This window comes from Oncorhynchus kisutch, linkage group LG26 (genome assembly GCF_002021735.2).
Source record: "Oncorhynchus kisutch isolate 150728-3 linkage group LG26, Okis_V2, whole genome shotgun sequence".
NCBI classification, from domain to species: domain Eukaryota; kingdom Metazoa; phylum Chordata; class Actinopteri; order Salmoniformes; family Salmonidae; genus Oncorhynchus; species Oncorhynchus kisutch.
In genome coordinates, this window is record NC_034199.2 from 29,878,127 (window position 1) to 29,897,182 (window position 19,056).

The 19,056-nt window shown below is 42.4% G+C and overlaps 1 protein-coding gene across 1 annotated transcript; it reads right to left on the reverse strand.

Annotated features, from left to right (window-relative positions):
• Nucleotides 1-223: 223 nt before the first annotated feature.
• On the reverse strand, nucleotides 224-19,056 carry LOC109877790 (neuroligin-4, X-linked-like). The gene is made up of 9 exons (XM_020469996.2): nucleotides 18,650-19,056; nucleotides 13,729-14,374; nucleotides 13,436-13,588; nucleotides 11,681-11,866; nucleotides 11,263-11,528; nucleotides 5,018-5,179; nucleotides 4,496-4,857; nucleotides 4,220-4,366; nucleotides 224-3,185 (listed from the first exon to the last, which is right to left on the reverse strand). Exons 2-9 carry the CDS (start codon nucleotides 14,213-14,215, stop codon nucleotides 2,366-2,368), a joined length of 2,583 nt encoding a protein of 860 aa, XP_020325585.2. The 5' UTR covers nucleotides 14,216-14,374; nucleotides 18,650-19,056; the 3' UTR covers nucleotides 224-2,365.

Below are 19,056 nucleotides of genomic sequence, written 5' to 3' on the forward strand. Positions count from 1 at the left end.
GGTGTTGTGTTGATGCAGGGCCTCAGCCTCCAGCTGCTTCAGAAGCCCCTGTATGTGTGGGGTACAGAGATGAGTTAGTCATTCAAAAATCATGTTAAGCACTATTATTGCACACAGAGTGAGTCCATGCAACTTATTATGTGACTTGTTAAGCACATTTTCAATCTTGAACTTATTTAGGCTTGCCATAACAAAGAGGTTGAATAGTTATTGACTCAAGACATTTCAGCTTTTCATTTTTAATTATTTTGTAAACATTTCTAAAAACATAATTCCACTTTGACATTATGGGGTATTATGTGTAGGCCAGTGACACAACATCTCAATTTAATCTATTTTAAATTCAGGCTGTAACACCAAAAAATGGAAACAGTCAAGGGGTGTGAATTCTTTCTGAAGGCACTGTATATGAGAAGCATATAAATGGTAAAATACAGATATAATTTATTTAACAAAATGCAGCAGAAAGTTCTCATACAGCAAAGACTCCTTCCATCCGTTTACGCAGAAACTGTAAATAATTATATAAAAAGACATCTTCTAATCTAGCCTATGGTAGCATTTCAAATAAGATTCCTCGTTTCAGATCCACTGTTTCAGCTTTCTTTAAATACAATACAGTATATGATATTATTTAGGTTACGTTTGTGGTTCAAAAAGCTCACAAATGCAGAATATGTGTCAGGACGGAATTCAATCTTAACGTTTTAGACTTCAGCATGATTGAATTCCGGTTTCAGGTCAACTGATCAGTTAAGTTTCTGGGTTAGAAGTCAGCGTTTCGGGTAAGGGGTCTAGGGTATGGGACTGAAATAAGGGTTCATAGACAGGTTGAGGTTAGGATGAGGGTCGAGGTTAGGATGTGGATCAGGGTTAGAAGTCAGCGTTTCGGGTAAGGGGTCTAGGGTATGGGACTGAAATAAGGGTTCATAGACAGGTTGAGGTTAGGATGAGGGTCGAGGTTAGGATGTGGATCAGGGTTAGAAGTCAGGGTCAGTGGTTACAGGTCAGGGGTTAAGGCGTCCGCATGCTTCCAGAACAGTTCAGAACAGTTTGTACATATATTATAACAACACTTTGCAATGTTTTTGTTTGTTTTGGACTTTGGCAAGGGTTTTTTCAACTGTTCAGGCACACTAAATGTTTTTCGCGAGGCAAGCCGAAGTCTACGCCCCCTCGTCGGAATTGTTCAATGAAGTGCCTGTTGTCATTCAACTCGAAACGACTCGTTCTGATGCAGATTTTTTCACTTGAGAAATACTGCACCATACATCTTAGTTAGGTGTCAAATTGAGTGAATTAGATCTCCTTGACAAAAAACGTCAAAGTGAATGAAAGATTTCTTGACTATTTTGGGGAAGTGGCTACGGCATCTGAAAAAATGGACAAACAGTACTATTGCCGCTTATTTTTCATTTTTCAAACAAAGGTATTTTAAGGGATTATGCGAGCACCCTCATTCGAACTAAAGAATGCTGACGCCTTTAGCCTAAGGACAAAGGTAAGGGACCATGACAGAGAGAGGGCCAAGGACAGACCCAGTTCCATGTCCAAGTACAAGTCTCGGATCAGAGAAGAGCGTGGGCATAGATATAATCAGGGTTAGGATTAGGGTCAGGGTTAAGATGTCAGAAGTAAGCGTAAAATGACATCTTGTTCTGAGGACCTATACATTTATAATCAACTCAAATCAAAGCCTTAAATAACATATTTTGATGCGATAAAACAGTAAAACCTTTAAATCTTACAATCTTTTCTCCATGTTTACAAGTTATTTACATATTTGAACAGACTGCTGGTTGGTAGATTGTGACCTTTGGACTGTTGAAGTTGTTATTGTTGAACCCTTCAGAGGCCTTTGACCTAAAGGCCAGGAATAGAGTCTGAATCTTTCCCCATCTGTCTGTTGTTCACACTGTCTGTCTTTTCCTATCCTTCAGACCACATCTATGGCCAGGCTGAGCACAGAGCTGCAGGGAACGTTGAGCCTCTGAAGGATTTCATTGCAATTGAAAAATTCTACATTCAAATTTCACTGGTTCTTCAAGTTTTTCCCAGAGTGGTTCAGTCAGTAGTCTGATCTGATCTGCATAACCCAGAAGCACCACTCCAGAGCAAGTCACACGGCAACCCAGAACATTTTTGATGCAGCTTATAGACAAGCAATGTTTCCATGATGTATGGACCATATTGGCAGCCATTCTGGATGTTCCCATTTATAATGTTCCATTTACTGATGCACATTACTCCCTCTCTCAGAGTTCATCATTTCCACTCCCTCTGTGTTCTACACATGCAACACGGCAGACTGGATCGTCGTCTTAGTTGGACTGGAGAAACTGTCCTGCTCCATCTCTGTCTGTGGTTATACGCGTGTGGTGGAGTGTGTGTGTGTGTTGGGGTGTGTGTGCGTGTGCGTATGGGGCAAGTGTGTGTTACTGTAAGGACTAAAGCCCTGCATGGGCTGCATCCCCACAACAGATCCAGGTGTCATGGGGGTCATGGGGGTGGCGGGGTGAGAGCCAGGGGTCATGGGCAGAGACCTGGGAGTCATCAGGGGCACATCGTCAGGGGAGCGTCTCAGGGTCAGGGTGTAGTCTGGTGGACAGGTCAGTCGCAGGGTGTCCAGAGTGTTGTAGATGTCCTGTGTGTCCAGCGTGTCAAGAGCCTCCAGTGTGTGGTGTATGTTGTGTGTGTCGTGTATCTCCAGGGTGTTGTGTTGATGCAGGGCCTCAGCCTCCAGCTGCTTCAGAAGCCCCTCCCCCTGCAGCTGGTGTGTGATGTCAGCATTGATGATATCATGGCGTGGAGGTGGGCGTGGCGGCCTGCGATGTTCCATCTTGCGCTTGTCTTTCTTGTAGAGCAGAGCAGCGAAGGCCAGGATGTTGAGGAAGAGGAGTGAGGCTCCCACTGCGATGGTAACGCTCAGCTCAGTGGAGTAGTCCTCCATGACGGGGTGGGGGACCTGCAGCTCCTCCCCCTGCAGTGCCGGAGCCTGGGGCGTGGACGGGGGGTTGGGGTGGCGCGTGCTTCCCAAGCCCAGGCCTTTAGACAGCCGCTTGGTGTAGGAGTGAGGAGTTGTGTCCTGGGGAGGGCTGTGGGTTGCAGAGGACACGTACTGCAGCAACTCGTTGATGTTGTGAAGGTGGGGAACCAGCTGCAGCCAGAACGCTGTCTTGGTGGCTCTGGAGGTAGAGAAAAGTTTTTTGTTTTTGTTTTGCAGCAGAATCATCATCCATAAAAAGAAAAACTACATTTCACAAGGAATCTGACAAAATATACCCAATAACATAAGATTACATTATAAATTATAGTTATTATACATTAAACAGATAGAAGGGGAAAGTGGAAAGTGCTGCTAGCATGAAGTGCTAATAGTGCAAAGTGGTTCATTATACATTATTCAACAAGATATGGCAGCAGCAAGAAAAGCAGGCAGGGAAACATCTACCTGTAGTGGTCTGTGATGATCTGATCTACCTGTAGTGGTTTGTGATTATCTGATCTATCTGTAGTGGTCTGTAATGGTCTGTGATGATGTGATATACCTGTAGTGGTCTGTGATGATCTGATCTATCTGTAGTGGTCTGTAATGGTCTGTGATGATCTGATATACCTGTAGTGGTCTGTGATGATCTGATCTACCTGTAGTGGTTTGTGATTATCTGATCTATCTGTAGTGGTCTGTAATGGTCTGTGATGATCTGATATACCTGTAGTGGTCTGTGATGATCTGATCTACCTGTAGTGGTCTGTGATGATCTGATCTACATGTAGTTGTCTGTAATGGTCTGTGATGATCTGATCTACATGTAGTGGTCTGTAATGGTCTGTGATGATCTGATCTACCTGTAGTGGTATGTAATGGTCTGTGGTGATCTGTGATGATCTGATGTAGCTGTAGTGGTCTGTGATAATTTGATCTACCTGTAGTGGTCTGTGATGATCTGATCTACATGTAGTTGTCTGTAATGGTCTGTGATGATCTGATCTACATGTAGTGGTCTGTAATGGTCTGTGATGATCTGATCTACCTGTAGTGGTCTGTAATGGTCTGTGGTGATCTGTGATGATCTGATCTACCTGTAGTGGTCTGTGATAATTTGATCTACCTGTAGTGGTCTGTGATTATTGTATCTACCTGTAGTGGTCTGTAATGGTCTGTGATTATCGTATCTACCTGTAGTGGTCTGTAATGGTCTGTAATTATCGCATCTACCTGTAGTGGTCTCTGACGCGTGGCTTCAGGCCGATGTGCAGGTAAAGCTGTTCCTTGGGGGTATACTTGGCCCAGGCCACCTCCTCAAAGCGGTTGGGTTTGGTGTGGATGAACTTGGTGTCCTGGGGCACTGGCTGGTTAGGATCTCTGAGACAGAGAAGAAAAACACAGTCAGGAAAAGTTATCTTAAAGGTTAATCATAGTTACTTTACCATTCATTAGAGGAAAGTAAGAGATGTTTCTTAGAGAAAGAGTTATACAAAACATTTATCTCACCCTGTCTTGGCAAAGTTGGTCCAGTATGTCATGACCACGGCGCTGAGCATCACGTCATTTTTAGAGAAGTTACAGTTGAAGAGGTCCGTGGGTCCGATCAGCGGCAGACCGAACACATACGGCACCTCATCTCCATGGGCGGAGTCAGCCCAGGCGGGCGACACGTCACTCTGACAGTGGTGGTAGAAGGAGTAGAAGTATGTTGGCGATCCATACTGGGCATGGAGGTCTGCTGTGGCCACCGCCGGCGCCACCCACTGGTGATCAGTGAACAGAGCGACTAGCGTCTTCCGCCGGGTTTCAGGGTTCTCCCGGTCGGCCCAGTCTGTGTACATGAACTTGATGCTCTCTCTCAACGTGTCCTACCGCAAGGATAAAAAATACCTTGTCAATAAAGCACATGGGAGCATAGATGGATTGCAGTAGGCAGAGTCTATTTTTACTTTTTGCTGAACATATTCTTTGCCCTCCAGCAACTGCATAGAAGCACTGGATGTGGATAGACATTTTCCTGCAGCCTACCTTCCCCTCCGGGTAGCCGTAGAGACTGTCCACGAAGTCTGACACGGCAAAGTCAAAATCGTCGCCGGAGACGCCATCCTCCCCATTGACCATCCCGTCAACAAACTTAAGCCCCTCCCCCTGGTTCACACCCAGCATGATGTCATAGTTGAGGAACTCCCCCTGTGTGTGAAGAACAGGGTTGTCAATAACAATATTATGCAATATTATGCAATATTATGCGCAACAGAACATTGTACTGTCTACACTTGGTTTGTTGTTTATATTAAAACATTTTCATTAAATCGATTTTAATCCGAACTAAAGTTTTGTTGCTAAGGATTCCACGACACGGTTAGCCTTTACGGCTGGGACTGCAAGTTTGTGTTCATTTTTTTGCGTGGATTCCGCGAGTGCTAGCTGGCTGTACTACAGACACCTGTCGTTGTCGTGGGAAAGACTCATTGTTATCTTTTCGTAAAACAACTGGTTGCAGTAAAGAGCCAATCTGGATACCAAGCAGATCCTGAGGGAAATTGACAGGTACCAACAGCTTTACGCTATGGAGGAACAACATACTCCATCATGGAAAGATCCAACCACCTCACAAAATAACTTTAACCAGACAAAAAAAGAAAAACAGATTAATCTACAGACACGGACGATTTACCATTGAGGTAGAGGCTAGTGCTCTGGCTGGAATCCATGAAACACTGGAAAAGTTGTGTGAGGAGGTAGCAGGTCTGAGGGGGAGTTTGGACTTCAGCCAGAGTGAAATTCTCACGCTCCAAAGAGAGAAAAAAAGACACTCATAGCCAAGGTAAAAATCCAGGATTCCAACATGGATTGTCTACTCAGGAAAAACAGGGTGATGAAGGAGTCACTAGTAGACATACAAAGTCGTAGCATGCATGAAAATCATTTTTTTTCTTGGATTCCTGAGGACACATCCAATAATCCAGGCGCGATCAGAACATTCATGCAATCCGACTTGAAACTTCCTACAGAGACTGTAAACAAGGTGGCTTTCCACCGAGTACACAGACTTGGAGCTAAGAGTGACAAGACCAAGGGTCCCCAACCGATCATTTGAACACTACCTACAAAAGGAGCTGCTCAAAAGCAGGGGAAGGGAGCTTAAAGGGACCAAATTCGGTCTCAATTACCAATTTCCAAGGGAGATAAACGAACGTCGTAAGAGACTGTATCCGGTACAAAGACAACAAAGGGAGGATGGTAGGCGTGCCTTTATCATTTTGAACAAACTCTTTATAGATGGACAGCTATTCCCAGACAGCTCCATAACACCGTGGCTGTACTAAATTCTACAGGGACTTCAGGTTACGAAAAAAAGAAGGTATGGAAACTGTAAAAATACCAGAACATTATGAAGTGGATATGAACTCACACATACTCAATTGCATGATTGCTTACACATAGGGATTTATACATACACACACACACCTGATCTCACTCTCCCTTTCTCTCCTCTATTTTTTAAACCTTTATTTAACTAGGCAAGTCAGTTAAGAACAAATTCTTATTTTCAATGACAACCTAGGAACAGTGGGTTAACTGCCTGTTCAGAATGACAGATTTGTACCTTGTCAGCTCGGGGATTTGAACCTTGTCAGTTTGGGGATTTGAACTTGCAGCCTTTCGGTTACTAGTCCAACGCTCTAAGCACTAGGCTACCCTGCCGCCCCATTAATATGTTTATTGTTTGTCTATCTTTTTTATGTATTTGTCTACAAGTTTATTTGTTTACAACAAGCAAGGGGAAGATATCAGAATAGGGGCATTGGGGAATAATAACATATTGTACGGAACACATTTGTACTGTAGTGAAGCCGTCTCTAGAGTAATGCAAGGTCTTTTTCATGATCATGTGAAACGTCAATTGCTATGGAAATGCTAGGATGTGTTTTTCAATTATGTTAAAGATAATTATGATGCAACTATGATGGTGATACGATATGGATTACAATTATCATCATGAATATTAAGGCTCTACGCACTACATGTTACACACATAGACACTCAACCATGCAAATTGGCAGAGTTATTATTTATTTGGACAACACACATTATAGTCTTACACTTATTCAGACATCGTACACACTCTCATTATATCACATCCAATATCATACACATCAGATTCAGATTTGCTACACACATAATATCTTGTCACAATGTTCTAACATCTGTGGCATTGGCTCACAGGCAAACAGGCAAGGGAATAAAACATATGGCTAGAACCTATTTCTTGAATTCTAAATATCAGACATTTGAAAGCTCTAGTTTTGACCTTCATAATATCTCTGATGGCAGTAACTTTACAAGCACTAATTATGGTCAATTTAGACTGAGAATAGTATCTAGTTATGGTAAGGGGTGGAATAAGTATAGCCAGTCATAATTGTAACGGTTTAGCAGATTATAAAAAAAGAAGATCAGTCTTTACGTGGCTAAAAGAAAAGGAATATAACATATACTGTTTACAGGAAACTCACTCTACATCCTTAGATGAAGTTGCGTGGAAAAAAGGAATGGGGTGGTGAAATAATTTTCTGTCATGGACAAAGGAACTCAAAAGGTGTGATGATATTAATTAACAAAAATTTCGATCTGAATGTGCAAATAGTCATGATTCGCAAGTGGATGAAAAATAGATTTGTCTCATTAATCCCTATGATCCAAACCAGGATGATCCACACTTCTTCAAAAACATTTATACCAATTTATTGAACTTACAGGCAACAAATGATCTAATTATTATGGTAGGAGACTATAACACAGTGTTAAGTACCTCAATGGACCGTAAAGGTAATCACTCTACAACCTATCATCACAGGGCCTTTAAGGAAATCGCAAATATTATGGACACATTAGAAATAGTGGATATTTGGAGACTAAAAAACCCAGACCTAGTGAGATATACATGGAGGAGACTTAATCAAGCTAGTCGTCTGGACTACTTTCTTGTCTCTATCTCTCTTGCATCAAAGGTTAAAATAGTTTTAATAGGAGACAGAATGCAATCGCATCAACATCTAATTGGCATTCACATAACTCTTATAGATTTTCAACGTGGATGGGGATATTGGAAATTTAATCAAAGTTTACTATAATATAGGTTCAGCAAATCCCCTTATTGTTTGGGATACCTTTAAATGTACCTTCAGGGGTCATTCAATTCAATATTCATAAATAATTACAAAGCAGTTTCTGGCTAAAGAGACAAGACTAACAAGGGAAATCCATGAACTAATAGTACAGGTAGAGAGCAATAAAAACAATACTACAGAGATACAAAATAAGTTAGAGGAAAAACAAAAAGAACTGGAGGAACTTATTCAAGAACGATCTAATGTAATCTATTACAAAATAAAGCAAACTGGATGGAATATGGACAAAATTGGACAAAATTCTTCCTGAATCTCCAATACAGGAACGCTAACAAAAAATGATTTGCAGAAACTCGTTACTGAAGACAGAGTCATCTATGTTTCTCCGAATGATATTTTAAAAGAGGAAGATAATTATTTTAGGCAGATGTTCTCTTTTCCGTCTCATCCTTTCCCACTGAATGAAGATTATGGTAAGGAATTCTTCCCAAATAACATAAAAAATTGAAAATTAACAAATGTACAGAAAGATCAGTGAGAAGACCAAATTACAGAGAAATAACTTTTTGAGGCTATTAAATCCTTTCAGTCTGGAAAAACCCCAGGGCTTGACGGCATACCGGTAGAGGTATATCAAGTATTTTTTGATATACTAAAAGCTCCATTGTTAGATTGTTTTAACTACTCCTATGGAAATGGTAGTCTGTCAGGTACTCAGCAGGAAGGTCTGATTTCTCTATTATTAAAACAAGACCCAGATGGCAGATATGGGTCTTTTCCAGTCTATCTAAAAAACTGGAGGCCCCTAACACTTCAATGTTGTAATGCAAAAATACTAGCAAAATGCATGGCACTCAGAATTAAAAACGGTTTTAACAGGTATTGTTCATCCTGATCAGACAGGTTTTTTACATGGATGATACATTGACGATAATATACAACAACTACTAGAAATAATAGAACATCATGAAACATATAATAAGCCAGGAATGGTATTTATAGCGGATTTTGAAAAGGCATTTGATAAAGTAGGACTGGATTTTATTTTTAACGGCTAATTCTCAGAGAGTTTTGAATTGTCAAGAGGAGTTAAACAATGGTGTCCGCTGTCGCCATATCTATTCGTTGTGGCCATTGAAATGCTAGCTATTAAAAGCAGATCCAATAACAACATTAGATGATTCGAAATCCAAGGCTTGAAAACAAAGGTGTTCATGTATGCTGATGACTCAAGTTTTATATTAAGTCCGCAAGCTAGATCCCTGCAATGTCTCATTGAAGATAACTTTTCTGTACTCTCTGGACTAAAACCTCATTATGACAAGTGTGCAATATTATGTATTGGATCCTTAAAAAAATATAACTTTTACATTACCCTGCAGTTTACCTATAAAATGGCCTGATGGTGAAGTAGACATACTCGGTATTCATATCACAAAATATATAAATAAGCTCTCCACAATGAATTTCAATAGAAAACTTGTAAAAAAATAGACAAGCTCCTGCAACCATGGAGAGGTTGTACCTGTCTATTTATGGAAAAATTGCCCTGATTAACTCCATAGTCATATCTCAGTTTACTCACTTACTTATGGCGCTGCCTACTCCTGAGGATTCGTTTTTCAAATCATATGAGCAAAAACTATTTTGCTTTATCTGGGATGCTAAACCAGATCAAATATAACGTGCCTATCTATATAATGAATATGAATTGGGTGAGTTGAGATTATAAAATATAAAAGCTGTCACGCCCTGACCATAGAGAGCTTTTTATTCTCTATGTTGGATAGGTCAGGGTGTGACTAGGGTGGGTTATCTAGGTTATTATATATCTATGTTGGCATGGTATGGTTCCCAATCAGAGGCAGCTGTTTAGCTTTGTCTCTGATTGGGGATCATATTTAGGCAGCCATTTCCCCATTGTGCTTTGTGGGATCTGGTCTATGAGCACTACATTAGCTTCATGTTTCGTTTTTGCGCTTTACTGTTTTCTGTGTGTTTGACTTCTAATAAAAGATGATGGAACCATACCATGCTGCATTTTGGTCCGATTCATACAACAACAAACGTGACAAAAGCACTAAACCTCTCTCTAAAAGCTTCACTCAAAAGTTCATTCATTCAAAAGTTTTATTTGAACCCTAAATGGTCCTCAAGTAGATTACTAAGAAAAGATCATCCATTGTTAAAAAATTGCCTTTTTGCCTTGTGCAGATTGCCATGTCTCATTTTCGATTAATTGAAAATAATAATTTTTTCAAAGTATCTCTCTTTTTCAAACAATCATTGCAGAGCTGGCTACAATTTCAATTTCATCCCCCTGAAAAGATAGAACAAATATTATGGCTGAACTCAAATGTGCTGGTTGATAAAATACCTGTATTTATGGGAAAGATATTTGAAAAGGGTATTTTGTTCTTAAATGATATTGTAAATTGGAATGGGAGAGTTATGTCCTTAAATCAAAATGCATATTAATTACTTAAAAATCATACAATGTGATTTTTTGGATTTTTGTTTTAGATTCCATCTCTCACAGTTGAAGTGTACCTATGATAAAAATGACAGACCTCTACATGCTTTGTAAGTAGGAAAACCTGCAAAATCAGCAGTGTATCAAATACTTGTTCTCCCCACTGTATATATATATATAATATATATATATATATATATATATATATATATATATATATATATATATATATATATATATAATGCATCCTTAACCCTCATCTCAGAACCCAAAATGAAATATTGCCAAAACGAATAAACCATATAACTTGTAATACATGTATAATCTACACTGAGTAATATACAAAACATTAAAAACAACTTCTCTTTACAAGACATAGACTGACCAGGTGAATCCAGGTGACAGCTATGATCCCTTATTGATATCACTTCAATCCACTTCAATCAGTGTAGATGTGTATGAGTTCAAAGGGGGAATGGGCAAGACAAAAGATGCCTTTGAACAGGGTATGGTAGTAGGTGCCAGGCGCACCGGTTTGTGTCAAGAACTGCAACTGCTCAACGGTTTCCTGTGTGTATCAAGATGCAACTCAGTATTAGGAAGGTGTTCTTAATGTTTGGTATACACAGTGTATATAAACCATAGAGTGTTTTATATTTTCTCACCTGCTCCATGAGTATCTGGGGGTCATCAGGGATGACATCACCGTCGATGACAGGTCCGAAGGCGGTGTGGTATTTAGCTGGGGTGATGTTCTGTTCCAGCAGCTCCTGGTAGGTCTTCCCCTGCAGACAGACGATCAGCTCTGATGAGTCCTCCAGGCTGCAGCCCACCTTGTCCCCCAGCAGCTTTGCATACTTCCCTGGCTGGTAGTTGACCGCCCAGCTGGACAGGGCTGTCCCACTCTGGATGATCGCCTTCTGGAACAGATCTGATACACAGCATGCTGACAGAGGTTAGAGTTCAGAGGTTATAGGTCAGGAATTGGAGGTGACTCTTTGAGAAGTGTGACCAGGCTGACAGAAGTTAAGAGGTCAAGGGTAAGGGTTCAGAGGTTGGGTTCAGGGGTAAGAGGTTACTTACCCTCAGAGTAGTGGGACAGAGTTAGCAGGCTGACACAGGAGGCTCCAGCCCCAGAGCCAAACACAGTGACTCTGTCTGGGTCTCCGCTGAATGCAGCAATGTTCTCCTTCACCCAGCGCAGAGCCTGGATCTGGTCCAACAGACCATAGTTGCCTTTAGCTGCCTGGTCACCCGTACTGAGGAAACCTGAAGAAATAACACATAAAAATACACAAAAATATAAAAGGAAAGTCTAGTAAAAATAACACATCAAACAGGAATATCATATTGAAAAATACTTTTCATCAATGATATGAACAGCAGGATGTAAATATGGGCTAGGAACTAAAGGGAAACACTAGGTTTTATTCCTTACGGGGACTACATGTAGTCGGCTCACTAGGGATTGGCTACTACGGCAGTTACTTATAAATCTCTCATTAATGATTTTAATAAATCAATAATAACAAGTATTACAGTATGCTGTTACAACCTAAGCCTAACGCTAACCCAGTATGTGGCTGCAGTTGTGAAGCCTTACTGTAGACAATATTCATTGTCTTAACACAAGAAAAAACTTGGTGAGATTGACAGACATGTTTTGCAGTGTAGCCAAACCCTGAGGACTCAGTGACTAATGATGTCATGTGACCGTGGCTCACCACCCTCAGTCAGACCTGGGGTAGACCTGGGACACCAGAACATCTGTGTGTCACTGAACACATGCACAGACGCAAAATGAGTGTGTCACTAATTCACACACCACACTAGGGACATGAGTGTGTCACTAACAGACATATACATGATGAGCTGGAGCGTGTGGGTGTCACTGAGGGCTGTGCCACAAGATACATGTGACCTTAAATGATCATGTCAGATCACTTCAACCCTCCTCTCCCAACCATCCACTTCCCCTTTCCTCCACCTCCCCTCCCCCTTTTCCTCCTCCTCCCCTCCCCCTTTTCCTCATCCTCCACTCCCATCTTTTCCTCCTCCTCTTTTCCTATTCCTCCCCTCCCCCTCATTCCTCCTCCTCCCCTCCCCTCTTTTCCTCCTCCTCCACTCCCCTCTTTTCCTCCTCCTCCTCCTCCACTTTTCCTCCTCCTCCCCTCCCCTCTTTTCCTCCTCCGCCCCCCTCTTTTCCTCCTCCTCCCCCTCCCCTCTTTTCCTCATCTTCCCCTCCCCCTCTTTTCCTCATCTTCCCCTCCCCCTCTTTTCCTCCGCCCCTCTTTTCCTCCTCCTCCCCTCCCCTCTTTTCCTCCTCCTCCCCCTCTTCTCCCCTCCCCTCTTTTCCTCCTCCTCCACTCCCCTTTTCCTCCTCCTCCACTCCCTCACTACCTCTTTCAGTTTATATTTTCCTCCTCACTCCTCTCTCCCCCTTCCCTCACCCTCTCTCCCATTCCCTTCACCTTCATGCCTCTCACCCTGCCTCTCTTCTCTCTCTCCTCTACTCTCTCACCCCTACTTCTCCTCTCTCATCCTTCTCTCATAAGCTTAATTGAACTCCACCTACTGTGAGCCATAAACACAGAGCTGATGGCTCCCCTCTAACCAGGCGTACACACACACATACACACACACACACACACACAAGAGATGAATCTGGCTGTGTACAGGCTGCTAGATTTCCAGTGTTAACACAGAAATGTGACATTTCAACCAGTGAGAGAGTAACAGAAAGGTGATTAGGCAGAATTTAATGATGATGATGATGATGACAACGACGTGATGATGGTGATGATGACGACAATGATGATGATGATGAAAGTGACTAACCCAGTACTCCCAGTCTGTAGTTGATTGTGATGACGATGACATTTCCATAGCTAGCCAGGACACTGCCGTCCATCATGCTGCCGCTCCCCTCTGAGTAGGAACCTCCGTGGACATACACCATCACCGGCCGCAGACCGCCCTCATCATGGATATCTGGAAACACACACACAAGCCATATTTTCAGAGCGCTAAACAGCTCTTGCAGATAGCAAAGAAACATGTGGGTGCATGCATAATATACGTTGAGGTAGATGCAGTGCATTTGTGTGTGTGTGTTTGTACATACTACATACCTTCCTCAGTAGGGACGTATATATTGAGGTAGAGACAGTCTTCACTCTGCTGTGCCAGGTATGCGCTGGCTATGTCCAGGTTGGCAGAGTACCAGAGAGGTAACATCTCTGTCAGCAGGCTGTGTTCCTCTACAGGCTGGGGGCAGACGGGGGAGAACTGGGTGGCGTTTCTCACCCCTGGCCAGGACAGGGGGGGCTCAGGGGGCTGGAAGCGTCTCTCCCCGGTGGGGGGGCGGGCGTAGGGGACCCCCAGGTACTGGACCACAGGGCCCAGCAGGTCAGAGGGCATGGGGGTCAACTGACCCCTCAGTCTGCCCTGGGACGTGGTGATGACTGACTGGCTAGCAGCAGGGGGGAGGGACAGGATAAGGGAGAGGAGAGGGGGGAGGATGCCCCTCAGTTTGGACAGGGACAGGAGCATGGAGAAGACACACAGTAGAGAGGAGGGGAGAAAGAGGAGAGGGATGGGGGGAGTCGGGGGAGACATGTGTGAGGGACGGTGGGAACGTTGGTGTTTGGTTTAGATCAGGACTCCGACTGTGAGTCTAGCACACACTCAAACAGCGATGGTCTCAGAATATGACTTTCTCCTCCCTGGGACAGCCACTCACCTCCCAGTTCTCTCCGCACAGTCACACTGCTCTGCCTGGAGGGAGAGAGATAGAGACAGACAAAGATGGAAAGACAAACCTTGAATTACAGTGGGGCAAAAAAGTATTTAGTCAGCCACCAATTGTGCAAGTTCTCCCACTTAAAAAGACGAGAGAGGCCTGTAATTTTCATCATAGATACACTTCAACTATGACAGACAAAATGAGAAAAAAAATCCAGAAAATCACATTGTAGGATTTTTTATTAATTTATTTGCAAATTATGGTGGAAAACAAGTATTTAGTCACCTGTCCTCCACTCGTTACCTGTATTAATGGCACCTGTTTGAACTTGTTATCAGTATAAAAGACACCTGTCCACAACCTCAAACAGTCACACTCCAAACTCCACTATGGCCCAGACCAAAGAGCTGTCAAAGGACACCAGAAACAAAATTGTAGACCTGCACCAGGCTGGAAAGACTGAATCTGCAATAGGTAAGCAGCTTGGTTTGAAGAAATCAACTGTGGGAGCAATTATTAGGAAATGGAAGACATACAAGACCACTGATAATCTCCCTCGATCTGGGTCTCCACGCAAGATCTCACCCCGTGGGGTCAAAATGATCACAAGAACAGTGAGCAAAATCCCAGAACCACACGGGAGGACCTAGTGAATGACCTGCAGAGAGCTGGGACCAAAGTAACAAAGCCTACCATCAGTAACACACTACGCCGCCAGGGACTCAAATCATGCAGTGCCAGACGTGTCCCCCTGCTTAAGCCAGTACATGTCCAGGCCCGTCTGAAGTTTGCTAGAGAGCATTTGGATGATCCAAAAGAAGATTGGGAGAATGTCATATGGTCAGATGAAACCAAAATAGAACTTTTTGGTAAAAACTCAACTCGTTGTGTTTAGAGGACAAAGAATGCTGAGTTGCATCCAAAGAACACCATACCTACTTTGAAGCATGGGGGTGGAAACATCATGCTTTGGGGCTGTTTTTCTGCAAAGGGACCAGGACGACTGATCCGTGTAAAGGAAAGAATGAATGGGGCCATGTATCATGAGATTTTGAGTGAAAACCTCCTTCCATCAGCAAGGGCATTGAAGATGAAACGTGGCTGGGTCTTTCAGCATGACAATGATCCCAAACACATCGCCCGGGCAACGAAGGAGTGGCTTCGTAAGAAGCATTTCAAGGTCCTGGATTGGCCTAGCCAGTCTCCAGATCTCAACCCCATAGAAAATCTTTGGAGGGAGTTGAAAGTCTGTGTTGCCCAGCAACAGCCCCAAAACATCACTGCTCTAGAGGAGATCTGCATGGAGGAATGGACCAAAATACCAGTAACAGTGTGTGAAAACCTTGTGAAGACTTACAGAAAACATTTGACCTCTGTCATTGCCAACAAAGGGTATATAACAAAGTATTGAGATAAACTTTTGTTATTGACCAAATGCTTATTTTCCACCATAATTTGCAAATAAATTCATTAAAAATCCTACAATGTGATTTTCTGGATTTTTTCTCTCAATTTGTCTGTCATAGTTGAAGTGTAGCTATGATGAAAATTACAGGCCTCCCTCATCTCTTTAAGTGGGAGAACTTGCACAATTGGTGGCTGACCAAATACTTTTGCCCCACTGAATATATACAGTTGAAGTCTGAAGTTTACATACACCTTAGCAAAATGCATTATACTCCGTTTTTCACAATTCCTGACATTTAATCCTAGTAAAAATTCCCTGTCTTAGGTCAGTTAGGATCACCACTTTATTTTGAGAATGTGAAATGTCAAAATAATAGTAGAGAGAATGATTTATTTCAGCTTTTATTTATTTCTTCACATTACCAGTTGGTCAGAAGTTTACATACACTCAATTACTATTTGGTAGCATTGCCTTTAAATTGTTTAACTTGGGTCAAACGTTTGGGTAGCCTTCCACAAGCTTCCCACAATAAGTTGGGTGAATTTTGGCCCATTCCTCCTGACAGAGCTGGTGTAACTGAGTCAGGTTTGTAGGCCTCCTTGCTCATTTCTGCCCACAGATTTTCTATAGGATAGAGGTTAGGGCTTTGTGATGGCCACTCCAATACCTTGACTTTGTTGTTCTTAAGCCATTTTGCCATAACTTTGGAAGTATGCTTGGGGTCATTGTCCATTTGGAAGACCCATTTGCGACCAATCTTTAACTCCCTAACTGAGGTCTTGAGATGTTGCTTCGATATAGCCACAGAATTTTTCATCCTCACGATGCCATCTATTTTGTGAAGTGCACCAGTCCCTTCAGCAGCAAAGCACCCCCACAACATGATGCTGCCATCCCCCATGCTTCACGGTTGGGATGTTGTTCTTCAGCTTGCAAGCATTCCCTTTTTTCCTCCAACCATATAGATGGTCACTTTGGCCAAACAGTTCTATTTTTGTTTCATCAGACCAGAGGACATTTCTCCAAAAAGTACGAACTTTGTCCCCATGTGCAGCTGCAAACTGTAGTCTGGCTTTTTTATAGAGGTTTTGAATCAGTGGCTTCTTCCTTGCTGAGCGGCCTTTCAGGTTATGTCGATATAGGACTTTTACTGTGGCTATAGATACCTTTGTACCGTTTCGTCCAGCGTCTTCACAAGTTCCTTTGCTGTTGTTCTGGGATTGATTTGCACTTTTCTCACCAAAGTACATTCATCTCTAGGAGACAGAACACATCTCCTTCCTGAGCAGTATGACAGCTGCGTGGTCCCATGGTGTTTATTCGTGCATATTATTGTTTGTACAGATGAACATGGTACCTTCAGGCATTTGGAAAATTCTCCCAAGGATAAACCAGACTTGTGGAGGTCTACAATTCTTTTCCTGCGGTCTTGGCTTATTTCTTTTGATTTTCCCATGATGTCAAGCAAAGAGGCACTGAGTTTGAAGGTAGGCCTTGAAATACATCCACAGGTACACCTCCAATTGACTCGAATTATGTCAATTAGCCTATCAGAAGCTTCTAAAGCTATCACATCATTTTCTGGAATTTCCCAAGCTGTTTAAAGGCATAGTCAACATAGTGTATGTAAACATTTGACCCACTGAAATTGTGAATTATACGTGAAATAATTTGTCTGTAAACAATTGTTGTAAAAATGACTTGTGTCATGCACAAAGTAGATGTCCTAACCGACTTGCCAAAACTTTGTTAACAAGACATTTGTGGAGTGGTTGAAAAATGAGTTTTAATGACTCCAACCTAAGTGTATGTAAACTTCCGACTTCAACTGTACATTGAGACTCCTTTTAGCATGTGGGCTGAACTGGGCAAATTCCCTCTTCTACTGCCAGTTGAAAAAAAATGCATGCAGGTTTTGACAAAGCCCATAGTGCAATTAAAGGCAGACTTTAAAGTATAGATATGAAGACCTCATTTAAAAAACATCACTGGCCAGAGAGAAAAAGCTGTACAACCTTTCAGGGTGCAGAATGATAGAAACTGAGAGACATGCTCTCCTCTCATGCCCCAACTACAAAGTAAATGAGAGTAATCTTGGTAGCATTTTACATTGGACTACAGGCTACAGCACAGAATAAACTGGTAATAACATTGCAATAGTATGGTGTAATTACATTATTGTTTCAGAGGAATAATCTTTTCTGCCTATATTCAAAATCAACATGCCAACAATCTTAGAGCTGGCAGCATAGTATGTGACAACAACCTGTCATAAATTAAGGTGGGAAAAACAGATACAAAATACCCCAATGTTACTCCTTAGCTATTTCCTCATTGTAATTATTGGTTTCCCCCCATGCGCATTAAAATGTTTAGGACAAGTAATTATTCTTATTGTATTGATATTGTATTGGTCTTTCCATTCATGACAAGACATGCCATTTGAATGGAATTGATTTGGGGGGGGGGGGGGGGGGGGAATAAATATTTGTGTACAACAAATAACATCTAAATGTATCTCTTAGCTGTGACTGGTAGGCCTACTGCAGCTGCAACGTCCTATGTCTGGGCCTGTATAAACTGCATATTTTAATCAGAGCCCATTCCTCTCCATTCGCTGCAGTGACACCCCCCAGGTGCTACAGTGGCCATGACACAGGTTGTGCAGCTTAGATCATGACGCTTTGACTCCGGACATATCTAAAGAAAGCAACCTTATCCATCTGCTATCCAGCCTTATTATCTATCTACAGCCTATAGTGAAATACATTTTATAGCAGGTTTTAGTCACAACATTTTCACTGTGAAGCGCAACATCCGATGAATAGTAATGAGTGTTACAGCCTACAGGACACCAAACACACACACACAGAAGAACAGGGTGATAAATGAGACTCACCGATACACACGTCATAGCTCCATTGGTCTGTTCATGTGGCTGCTGCGGTAAAAAAAAATGTCAGCTGGCAGAGCATTTCATCCTTCACCGCGAAGAAAAGACAAGAAGGAGAGAGAGAACAGGAGAGCGGTTAGAGAAATCCCGGGACCGTGTGTCACTGGACTGCAGAGCCTCGTGCGCCAGCGACGTGCCTGGGGTATATTCCGCCGTGAGCTCCGGGGAATAGCCTATGTATTTATTGTCCGAACCCCGCAACTGAATACGGTACTAGACGTGGTTATTGTTAATGAATAACAAAAACACGATGTTCACATCTCCCTCTCCCTTCCCCTCTCTGTCTTTCTTTCTCTGTCTCTCCCTCTCAAAAGATGCTAATGGGAAGTGTTGAATTGAGCCTGCAGCCAATA